The 12,861-nt window shown below is 38.2% G+C and overlaps 1 protein-coding gene across 2 annotated transcripts in view; it reads left to right on the forward strand.

Annotated features, from left to right (window-relative positions):
• The window catches only part of LOC124606936 (ubiquitin carboxyl-terminal hydrolase 10-like), a 138,472-nt gene that overhangs the window by 41,384 nt on the left and 84,227 nt on the right, over window positions 1–12,861 (forward strand). The window contains exons 3-4 of one of the 2 annotated variants that reach the window (XM_047139051.1): window positions 2,069–2,182; window positions 8,798–10,507. In XM_047139051.1, coding sequence (XP_046995007.1) covers window positions 2,069–2,182; window positions 8,798–10,507 — 1,824 coding nt within the window. The remainder of the gene's footprint in view (window positions 1–2,068; window positions 2,183–8,797; window positions 10,508–12,861) is intronic. The other variant, XM_047139052.1, reaches the window with a different exon arrangement.

Here is a 12,861-nt window from a genome sequence, read left to right on the forward strand (position 1 = left end):
TAGGTGTATCTGATTAAGTTGTTCAGCATTGTATAAACTTGTAACAAGCTGTAGGCATGCCAGTCTGTTCTGGTAATGGAAGTAAACATCATGACAAGTCTTTTGTGTTGGCGATTTGCGCAACAGCTATATATAAATTACAGTGGTTCAAAAGAAAAATGTCTTTTCCATGTTGCCCATTAAGTTTTCTTTGTTTGTCTTGTGCGCCGAGACATGTTTTGCCTTAATTACAAGGTATCTTCTGTGGGGTGTCATGAAATATCATACAATTTTTTCATTTGTACATACAGGTTTATAGAAAGAAATGACACTAAACGCACACAAATGTCGCTTAAATTGCTATACGTTGAAAACAGTGACAAAAAGGAAAGTTCAGCTTTCAACCAGTTTGTCACGAGAGAGAAAACTGTTTGGCTTAGAAATAATGAATTAGATGCTGATCTGTAAGTGCACTGTCCACTTTATTGTAAAAATCTCAGTGAACTAGTTTAGATCTATAACCTATAAGTGCAAAAGATAACCGATATGTGCAAACAAAAAAATTGTGTGATATTTCAGGATACACACTGAAGATGCCTTGTAATTAAGGTGAAACCCGCCTAGGTACACAAGATAAGTAAAAAAAGTTAGTGTGCAGCATGCAAAAGGTGTTTTTCTTTTGAACACATGCTGAATTTTCAGTTTTGACTCTCAAGATTAATACTACGAGTATATTGAGGATATAGTAAAACACTGGGCCACGTACTTGCTGAAGGGACATAAACATCTCACAAATTCATATGGCAGCTTTCTTGTTTGAAGATCGCACTAAGCAGTGCTGTCAACAATGGTATGTTTGACTGCCTGCAGAATGTCAAAAGCATAACAGCATGCTTTAAATGTAGGTTGTATGAATACATGAGTAACGTGTAAGTACATACATCGTCTCCAAATGGTGTGACACCCAACAAGAAACTATCATTTGGTACTGATTTTCTGGGACAGCCTTTCTAAAAAAAGAGAATTTGTCCCTCATTGCTACACACTTCCAGTCTCTGTAGACAACTTCTACAAATACATAATTGTAATCAAGTCTTGACAGTATCTATTCTCAGTTAGGAGCAAGTTCATTTACGTACTTTGGTAGGATTTGGGATAAGTGGATAAAATCCACCAGAAAATTGAAACTGATGTGTGGCCTTTGAGATGTAGTCAGGTGACTCAAAATACAGCATACTGCCTATTTGTCTAGTGTCTACGTTTGAGTCTGACCCCCAATAACCAATTATCACTTATAATCAATGTATAGTATACTGTGTGTTTCCATATCAGTATGAAAGTATAAAGTAGTGGGATAATTTGAGATGGAATACCAATATTAACTAGTGTAGATTGTTACCACTTAGAGTGTGGACATGTATATTTACAAGTTGGATAAGCTAGCCCTTCAGATGAAGGAAATAGGAGAAAGTGCACGTGCCTTCCTTCAATCTCTCCAACAAAAAGTTCTCTCTCTCTCTCTCTCTCTCTCTCTCTCTCTCTCTCTCTCTCTCTCTCTCTCTGTGTGTGTGTGTGTGTGTGTGTGTGTGTGTGTGTGTGTGTGTGTGTGTGTCACATGAGAAAGTGAGAAAGGAATTTGTCTAGTAACTTACCCAGCTGCGCTACTTTTAAATGTGTGTTACTTCCATGCAACACCTTCTGTATATGGCGAGTAGCAATATATTCTGATTTATGTTGTTACAATATAAAGTAGAATTGTTTCCTGTTCACTCAGGTGCAAAAAAGTTACAGGGAGAAGAAATGTAATACTCTAGGATAGAACCCTTACTGAAATATCTGAAATCCCTGTATTTCCACTTTTGTAGTCACATGCTGTGCATGGGTGTACTTACGATCCTTAATGCGTTTTGTGTACGATTCATATAGTATGTTGTTTATGGTGATGAATGAGTTACATATTTAGATTTATCCTTTTGCTCATGTGTGTTGTATGACTGATTTAGGAAGTAAATAAATATCACCTTAATTACCTGACTATTACACTATTTTTCCACATTTAATAATTCTTGTCTTTATTGATTGCATCCAGCTGTGGCTTCTATTCCTCATCCCACTCTACAGGGTGTCTTTCTCCCCCAACCACTCTTTACTTCTGGTCCGGCCACACTTGGTGTGCCAACACTGCCACCGGTGCCGGTAACAGGTAACTTGCCAGTAATGCTACGTTCCTGAATGGTGCCTTGATTTGGCTTTCTAGGGATTTTTTGTGAGAGGGGTTTGAGTGTCTGGGGCTAGTGGTTTGTTATTGGATGCCTCAAACTTCCCATTGCATGTAACATGCTTAAGGTGTGTGTGTGTGTGTGTGTGTGTGTGTGTGTGTGTGTGTGTGTGTGTGTGTGTGTGTGTGTTTCTTCAGTCTTCTTTCTTATCACTGTTTAAAGAATGGAACTTGATAGTAGCAACTGATAATATAGGCATTGATAAATTCCCTCTTAAAGATTGTATATCAGCTTTTCTTATGAATATTTGCCACAGGTACTAGAACTTCTGCTTGCTTGTTCCAGCTTTTCTGGATATTTCGTTTTGTGTTTGTTCTTCTGTAGTAAACTAGAAACTTATTTTAATCTGCTTAAACATTTTGGATAGTTGCATGGTGATTTGAACTAGTAATTGCACGTAAATTTGCAATACAGTTGGCACCTTGATATTCACTGCTCTATCATGCATTCTCGTAAGTACTATAGAGAATATGTAGTGTTCTAAAAAGCTTATGGGTTGAATTTAGCAAAATCAGTATTGAAGTAATACTGTTTGTTCTGCTAAAACATTCCTTGTGTGTGAAGTGTTCTTCTGGTGAATTTGATGGCTTCTTTTCATTTATTCTGTAGTCTTCCTTGCATGTTATTTATTTTTACTCAGAAAAAAGTGCGGAGTTTCTTTTTGAAGAAATGGTGCCACCAGAATTGTGATATGCAGTACCTCAAAAAATATGCAGTACCTCACAAGTAACGGACATGGATAGCAAAGAATGAACTATGTTTTCTGTACATCTGTTAAGTTGTATTATAATGAAAATACAAGAAACATGGCCATCATGGTTATTATGAATAAAGTTTGATATGATTGCATTTCATTATTATTTGTGATCAAAAATAGAAACATTTAATTTTTAGGCTTCTGTATTTTGTACTCATTAATCTCACATATGATTTCTCTCTTTGTATTTTTTCCCCTAAAATTATTGCTGGTGTGTGTGTGCGCGTGCATGCGCTAGTCAGTTCAGATGTACAAAGGGAGAGGTGTGTCTTGATTGCAGGTAGATGCAGCAGGCAAGTAGTTTTTGCAGGAGATAATTGGGATGTATGATTATATCCATCTCATGGTAGTGTTATCCGCCCCGATAGCTGAGTGGTCAGCGTGACAGATTGCCGTCCTACGAGCCCGGGTTCGATTCCCGGCTGGGTCGGAGATTTTCTGTGCTCAGGGACTGGGTGTTGTGTTGTCTTTGTCATCATTTCATCTGGCGTCGAATGTAATAAGACCTGCACCAAGGTGACTGGACCTGCCCCGCAAGAGGCCTCCCAGCCATTGACACCAAACGCTCATTTCCATTTCCATGGTAGTATTATATTGATTGTTGAGATGTCAGGTCATAAATGGATGGGGAAAATTAACTGAAAATAGGCGATATTGATCAGTGAAATTTTATATGCAATAAGTATATCTCCCACTTTAATTAAATCTCCATTAATATCAACCTAATTCACATACTTGACAAAATTATTTAATTGGATTGGTAAAAACTCTACTCACCAGGCAGAAGCAGAACACACACACAAAATACTGTTGTAATTGACAAGGTTTTGGAGCCAGTGGCTCCTTCGTCAGGCAGAAGGGTTGAAGGGGAAGGAAGAAAGGTGAAGGAAAAGGACTGAAGAGGTCTAGGAAAGGCGTAGATTTCGGGAAAGTCACCCAGAATCGCGGGTCTGGAGAGACTTGCTGACGGGACGAGGACGGACCTGGCTCCGAAAGCTTGCCAAATATGGCAATGTTTATGTGTGTGTTCTGCTGCTGGTGCTTGGTGAGTAAATTCTTTATCTATCCAATTAAATAATTCATGAATATAATAGAGGGAAACATTCCACATGGGAAAAATATATCTAAAAACAAAGATGATGTGACTTAGCAAACGAAAGCACTGGCACGTCGATAGACACACAAACAAATACAAATATACACACAAAATTCTAGCTTTCGCAACCAACGGTTGCTTCGTCAGGAAAGAGAGAAGGAGAGGGAAAGACGAAAGGATGTGGGTTTTAAAGGAGAGGGTAAGGAGTCATTCCAATCCCGGGAGCGGAAAGACTTACCTTAGGTGGAAAAAAGGACGGGTATACACTCGCGCGCGCACGTGCACACACACACACACACACACACACACACACACACACACACACACATCCATCCACACATATACAGACACAAGCAGACATATTAAAAGGCCTTTTAATATGTCTGCTTGTGTCTGGATGTGTGTGTGTGTGTGTGTGTGTGTGTGTGTGTGTGTGTGTGTGTGTGTGTGGGCGCGCGCGCGCGAGTGTATACCCGTCCTTTTTTCCCCCCTAAGGTAAGTCTTTCCGCTCCCGTGATTGGAATGACTCCTTACCCTCTCCTTTAAAACCCACATCCTTTCATCTTTCCCTCTCCTTCCCTCTTTCCTGACGAAGCAACCGTTGGTTGCGAAAGCTAGAATTTTGTGTGTATATTTGTGTTTGTTTGTGTGTCTATCGACGTGCCAGCGCTTTCGTTTGGTAAGTCACATCATCTTTGTTTTTAGATACAATTAAATAATTCACATACTTTTGATACGACTAGGATTAAAACTTCAATTCATCATTAATCCAAGTTGTTTGAGATGTTTAGTTACATATCTTGTTATTAATAATTGATTTATTTATCTTATTAACCTTCCCATTGCCACCAATTTCAGTATGGAGAGAAAAAAACACAGGAGAAAAAAATGCAGAATTAATGGGGGGTGGGGGGAATTACATTGTGCTTATAGGAATCAAATACCGGTCCTAAATCTAAAGTTCATTGATTTACTGGATAAGGTTTCTGGATCACATATATGATGATTAAGAATGCTCAGTTATGTATTGATTTTTTTCATTTGTGAGCCTTTCATAGCAGGTGGTATACAGATGACTTGTTACACACGAGTCAGATTTGTTTGACATGCCTGAGCCTCTCCCTTGTGTCCCAATAGTAGCCACGCAGCCAAAATTCAGTTCTATTATCGTCCAGTCTCCCCTGGCAGCAAAATAGTATTCACTCTGAAAAGTTTTCCATATGCCAAGATTTATGTTGCTGGGAATTGTAGGGCTTAGCTCTAGTCCATCTGCACTAACTGCTAGTGTCAAGGCAGTTCTGTTTTTTGTTTTCAGTTGTTCTCAGTTAGATACTGCCATAATACTATGCACATCCCAATAAACGGGTATCTAGTTGGCATTGCCAACCTGGTGTAGAGGATAAGAGTGCCACTTCTGCATTTGTATTACATGCCTGATCTCTCAAAAGAAGAACTACAGTGAACTACAAACATAAAATGACAATCGATAACTAAACCCACAGCAACTGGAATACCAACAAGCAAAGTGAAAACTCTACAAACTTACACAGTAACCTAACACACGTCATACATATTACGAATCATTTTGCTTCTCATCACTCTGCAGCTTCTGATAAGACACTTCAGCTTGCAACCTTTCATTTTTATGACAAAATTAATGTAGATTATCAAAATTTTGTGGGCTAGTTATAATGAATTCCAAAGTATAACTTCTTTCACAATTATGTAGCATTTTAATTGATATGGTCTCCGCGTCTGCCCCTTTAAAATGAAACAGTGAACCATTTATCATCCTTACGTTTCTAGCACATCATCAGAGTTACACTCCCATGATCAACAATCTGTGGTAACTGAAGTAATTAATGTTAAGGTTAGTATGCATTCCACAATCTGACAAAATGATACATCCTTGATTTTCTTCTATTTGAAAACAAGTTTATTTAGTCAGCTATGAGAGATCTACAGTTTATTGTGGATGTGAACAACTTAACCCTTTCAATGCCACAGACTTGCTGTCTGCAGTCCGTGCTGAGGCACCTTTTGTTACAGCAGTATTGGTCACCAAATGCTGGTGCCCGTGCTGAGCGATAGTGTTCTGGTTAATATGAGATAATTGTCATCTGATCTTACAAAACTGTTAGGTGAGAAAATTTGAGTTGTGCCCATCTTAGTGAGAGAGACCTTCACTCAATAAAGAACTGAACTTATTTTCGTTATCCATCATACTGTGCAACGTCAAATTAAGTAAAACATTGCATTAAATTTTGCAGAGGTAAAAACCTACTTTGTAAACTTTGCATGTGGTTGGTTTCAGCTCATACATTGCAGCGAATGAAATGTTAATAAGATATTGAAATTTTGTTTAAATTGAGATCAGAACAGTGTCTCATCTCATTCTCGAGTTATTGGGTTTTATATCTGGGAGAACACCTGCAGAGGTCCTCTGCAATTTAGGAAAACCCAAGTGACATGCATATACATGTCCACGGCACCTGGGGAATGGCATAGAACAACATTTATACATGCCAGTGGAAGATTTAAGAATTTCCATGTAGGCAGTGTACTACTGGATTTCCTTGAAAGCTAGAAAAAATTTCTAAACCGGGGAGAGTGTTAAACATGTGCTTTTATTTGATGCTTAAAGTATTAAGTTATAGAATAACATAACAAAAAGAATATATGCCTTAAACTGAGTTGAGAGTGTAGTTTAGCCATTTCTGTTAACTGAACTTTTAACACATTCTACAAACAGCAACCATAATCTCCAAAAGCTGTGAAGTTACTAGTTATGTGCCATTATATATTCTACTATCAACTAATCAGATTTTTAAATGATGTAATTATAGCTTTATAATCATTCAAATAGAAGCAGATTAGTAAGATTTCTGTCTTGTATAATTTTAATTGACATAATTACCCACCAAAGGTTGCACAATGACCAAACATAGGCTAACCCAGAATTTGTTTTTCTCTATCATGTTTTATTTTTGGTGGGTTTACCTTTAAGAGAGTGAAGTTAAGATAGCACAGTACCAGAAGTTTCGCGCATCTACAGATTACATTGTGTTGTTCAGTTTGAAGTAGTTATCCACAGCAACATCCAGTCATACTGCTCTGGATGCAGCAGCACCAAACACAATCACACCTGAAATATCTGTTAAAATGGGGTAAAATTGTTGCCCCATCCTACTTACAGACTTTTCATAGTTTTCTGTGATACCCCAGGATACACTGTCTCTGCAAGTCCTACGTATGTTATTCATGTATATTGCCTCTATAAACAAGGGTAATGAAGGACTCAGCTGGAAATGTAAGATTACAAATTAACTAAGTAGCTAAAAATTTAAAACCAGATTATCACAAGGATGCTAAAGACCATAGCAAAAGTTTTTATTATTTTGTGTAAAGCCCCTTTTAACTATAAACTGTGTTGCGATTGGCTACTCAAGATGAGTGAGTCTACTGCAGGGCCTCTGGCATTTTATTCCTGTACTGTATCTTGGCTGTTTCGAGTGGTCATTTTCGGTTACACATCAGTGCCTAAATTGTATATGGTGTGAGAGGTGTCTGGTGTGCATTTTAGCAGAATGTGAAAATGAAGTTAGGAAGGATTATTCTATGAAAAAAATCGAACTATAACAACAAAATGTAGGAACAAGTAATGATGATAGTCTTCTTTACCACAGCAGAATTCATAGTAGAAGTTCTTGTCAAAGGTTGTGTGGTAATTACACTCCTGAGATCTAAAAGAATGAGAAAAGTGTTGCCCAAACATTTCGGAATATATACATTTATTTGCTCGGGGAAATATGTAGTTTCAAATACGTCAAACAGTGTTTAGAACACAGTAAATAGTGCTTTTTTTTGCTTTATCCTTTGTATCTTATTTTCTTGCTAATTGCTAATAAACATAACAAATTATTTTTGTCATCAAATAATTCTGATGTTTTTCATTTTTCAGATAATTTGTCATTAAAATACATTTATCTGTGTATGGTTTTATTCATGTATAATTCAGCCTTTTCCTGTAAAGTCTAAGAACTATATTTCTTTCAGAGATCGTCTCTCTTGTAGGAGAACATTAGTAGAAAAAAGTGCTAGGACCATGTGTAACCTATCAGTGTGTCACTATAACAGAGCAAACAACACAGTAAAGTTAGGAAGATGCAGAAGCACTTTTTTTTTTTTAATGGAAGTAAGATTGGCCAGAGTAACTTTAGATGCTGGCAGACATTGCCATTGGCCACTGTTTCTGTGCTTGTGTGGTGTGCAGCATAATTGAAATTTAAAACTCCACATCATAAGCTCGGGATTAAGTTTGAGTGCATATCAAGACCTAGTGCAAATATCAGATGTTAGTACATTGGGCGTATGAATGATTTATCCAGTACTGCAGAAACTGTTAGATGTGAATATTCCGCTGCAGTTGCTTATTCCACATAATCATGGCCTAATTGTGTTCTGAAAACTAGTCATATAAATGCTTCATAGCACATACTTAATTCACATGAATTATAGGTTCAGTAGCAAACAGCATTTAGCCAGGTTGTGTATGTTATAATGATGTTATTATTTTTTCTCACTTGTATGCTATACATTTGGTATTGTGACAATCATTTATTGTGTATGGTACTGTTTGAGTGTTTTACTCAGTAAATTGTATTAAAGTTTGGTTTCATTTTTCAGAGGTTGAATCCACTGCTGTTGCAGCAGCCGCAGCAGCTGCTGCTGCACAAGAAACTGCTAACCCGAACCCTGTAGCAGCTGTTGCACCGGCATTGCATCACCATGTTCGGGATCATTCACCCCAGCATGTGACTTCACCACCAGCACAGTCACCGTACCACACTGCCTTGCCCCATCCTCAGCCACCTGGTTCTGTAGTGCCCATACCTCCTCCCCCATCATCAGTGACTGTACCAGCCCCTGCTATGACAACAGTTTATCAGATGGTTGCTCCACATATTCCTAATGTTTTTGTCAGCAATTTGACAACTAATGTTAATGTGCATGGTTACAATACCCCACCATATGGTAGGCACATACCTCCTCAGCAAGCTTACCAAGTACAAGATGTCAATAGCACACCAAGAGACAGTACTAGCAGTTCAGGAAGGCGCCAAAAACCAGGAAAAGTTGGATCTGCCAGTAGGAGACAGGAAATTCAGCATCAGTTTCGTGGGCATGATGTGCAGCCAGATACTTCCCCCGGTGGTGCATCTTATCAAGTAATCCCGTTTGTGCATCCATTTACTTACTACCAGGCTCCAGAACATACGCCGTCTCAGCATGCAGCTCCCGGAACACATTTTTTTATGCCAGTATATCCTGCTCCTGTGTACCCTCCTTTTCATCAGCAACCTGCTACAGCAGCACCAGTTGTGTATGGTACAGATGTATCACAGCAACATCCTACAGAAACAGTTGAAGCAATCAGCTTCCCTACAGAAACAGTTAGAGATGAACGATCAACGGATGGGTACTGTGTTGAACCGTCTTCAGTTCCAGTTGTGGAGCCAGTAACTGCAAACTCTGTAATTTCAGATTTGAATGAGCAAGAGACTACTGAATATAATCAAACACCAGAAACTATTCCTAGTGAAGGTTTACAGGTTACCCCATTGTATGATTCTTCATTCTCTGTAGTTAACACAGAATCGTCGAGTTTCCCGGAAAATCAAACCCACAATTTTTCTGGTGATGGAAAGGAACACAGTGGCAATGCATTTGTAGAAGAGGAAAATGAAACATCTACCCTAGTTGATAGGAGAGACAGTGATGGAAACAGTACAGTTATCAACAAAAGTGAAACACCAACTGTTGCGAGCAGTGAGACTGTTGAGACTGTGAGAGTTGAAAACAGTGCTACTGCTCAACAAGAACCGGTTTTAGTTGATACTAAGGCCAAAACAAATAACTTGTCACCTGATAGTCCTCCAAAATCATCTGGTTCTTTTCAAGAGACCCTTGTTACAAAGTTACCCAGTGCTGCTGATACTACTACTACTACTACTACTACTACTGCTGCTGCTGCTCAGATTCCAAGGCGTACTGCAGTGAACACGACAGCAGCTCTTATCAATAGTGATGAAGTAAACCAAGCCTCAACACCTGGCTCTGGACGGTCATGGGCCAGTCTTTTCAGTCAAAACTGGCACAGCTCTCCTTCAGCAGCTGCACTTACGAACACTGTAATTACTGGAACACCAAAGCCACGTGCAACTGTACGGCCATTCCAGAGTGAGTTGATGGCTTCAGCTGATGGTCCAATTTCCAGCTATAAAGCTCAAGATTCTCAACCGTTAATGGATGCTCCAGCACCTGCTGTTGATACCAAAAACTTTCCTCAGCTCACAAAGTCTGCTGCAGATAATCCTCACCTCTACAGATTGGGAGGTAGGCACCAAAATAAAATACTGATACGTAGGCCAACATAATATAGTGTACCAGCAAGATATTTTTGTTCATTGTTATGGTTCAGAAATGATTTGTTTAATATAGCTGTGTTGCATCTCTTAATGTCAGATGACGCACAGTCCTGCTTACTCTGAAAACTTTTACTACTGTAAGTTTTGGTACAGGATATTTTCTGCCAAAATGATGTCTCTTTGTTTTAAATTATGTAATTTCTCTTAGTGTGTATAAGTCAAATAAATATAATGAAATAAAAATTTACTTTTCATTTGTATAAAACTAAATTTTAAGAGTGACAAGTTTCAGAATCAAAGTTAAATATGTTTGTTGTTTAAACAACTTAAGAGACTTGATGAATAATTATACTGTGTACTTAAATTGTTATATACACCACGAGATTGCCAAAACTTGTACTGGTGGTGCAGAAGATTGTTAGAATAAGATTAATGCAGATGGTAGTATGTTTTTTGTTAATAAATGTAAAAGCCCAATGTATTAGGTTGTAAACGTTGTATGCTTTAAATTTGAAGATGTTTGCTCATACTGCATTGTTACTTCCACTCATAACTGTGAAACTCATAGGAAGTTGTTACACTATGCACAGAACATTTTGAAGAACTTCCTGTGTCAGTTACATAATTGAAATGTGGTAGTGGTAACTGAAGATTTAATGTGTTTTACAGAGATGCAGAAGACAACAGTATGAGGGTTGATCAACACTTGTATTCTCAGATAGTGTGAAAATGTGCTGTCAAGGGATTGTATTTTTTCAGTTGAATTGAATACTTAAATTAGATTTATTTCTTGCCATAGGTGCAATAATGTTCATGAAGTTTGATCTTCTGGAACTGAGTTATTGCTGTCTGTCTGTCTGTAGGTCCCTGCCTCTCAGTAGATATTTCTCAGCCATGTAATGTCATTTGTTTTTGTGATTAGTTATAACCCTTTATCAGCTTTCCAGAGAGTGATTTTGATTGCATATGTTTATTAACCCATTCACCTCCTGTTTAAGTAATGAAATTTGCAATGTGACAAATTTTCGGATATTGTGTGTATGATGTGCCATGAAGAATTTGTCTGTGTGAAGTGCAACTTCTATAAAATTCAAAAACAGATTTCCATGTTGCCCATGATCTCAACAGACCTTACATCTTCTAGAGGGAGCAGTTCTGTTTGCAGTTGACTTAGTTTTCGCTGGAGAATAATTCCAGCTTTTTCCTAGAAGTGTAAGTGGCTCATTGCATTGCTTCTTGGCAAGATAGTCACCTAGGGGAATTTTCTCCTGTTACTTGTGAATTTCATGCTCTTTGGATCTAGGTTCAATATGTGGTATGTGACATTTGCATTCAGCATGACTGTATCTTGGAAAGTTAATTTGATAATCCACATAGCTTGTTATAAGTGGATGAAAAGATAAATGCTTCTCAGGCATGTCAGCTCTTTGTTTGTTGTACTCTCCACATATTCTGATATCTTCTGAACAGTTGATAGAAAGTAAATATCATTCAGCCCATACTACAGTAATCATATTACTAGCTGATTTTCATATCAGTTCTTCCTTTTATTAGAAGGACTGGTCTAGAGGGTTGGCATAATTTCGTCAATGGTTTTAAGAGTCAATTTCCAGCAAATACTTTAAAATTATAGCAGTACCCTATACCTGAAGAGCATTTGTAATTGATTTTTATAAATATCTCTCTCTTTCATGGGAATATTACGAAAAGGACAGTTTTAACTACTCACCATGTAGCGCAGATGCTGAGTTGCAGATGGGCACGACAAAAAGACTACAAGCAAGTAAGCTTTCAACCAAAAGGGCCTTCGTCGGAATTGAACACACACAATCTCTGGCCTCAGCAGTCAAGGAACTGTGGTGTGTGTGTGTGTGTGTGTGTGTGTGTGTGTGTGTGTGTGTATGTGTGTGTGTGTGTGTGTAATTCTGGTGAAGGCCCTTTTGGCCAGAAGCTTACTTGCTTACAGTCATCTTGTTGTGCCTGCCTGTGACTCAGCAGCTCTGCTGTATGGTGAGTAGCAACTATCCTTTCCACAATATCATCATTATTCCATCCTGGATTTCCCATTCTCTCTTTTATGGATTATATTGGACAAATTTAATTTATGAACAAATACTCTTTGAAACCTATCTAGCAGTTACAGAATATCAGTTACCCTTCTGGTTTGCCAAACATGTTAATATTTGTGCTGGGGAACTCTGTGAGATGACCCTAACCCAGATCGAATATTCTTCATGTATTAACAATGAGAGCTGGTGAGCCAGCCAGCCTGGTTGCTGTTTTTAGGTGATCTCCCACATCCCATTAGGTTAATACTGGGCT

This window comes from Schistocerca americana, chromosome 3 (assembly GCF_021461395.2).
Source record: "Schistocerca americana isolate TAMUIC-IGC-003095 chromosome 3, iqSchAmer2.1, whole genome shotgun sequence".
NCBI lineage: Eukaryota > Metazoa > Arthropoda > Insecta > Orthoptera > Acrididae > Schistocerca > Schistocerca americana.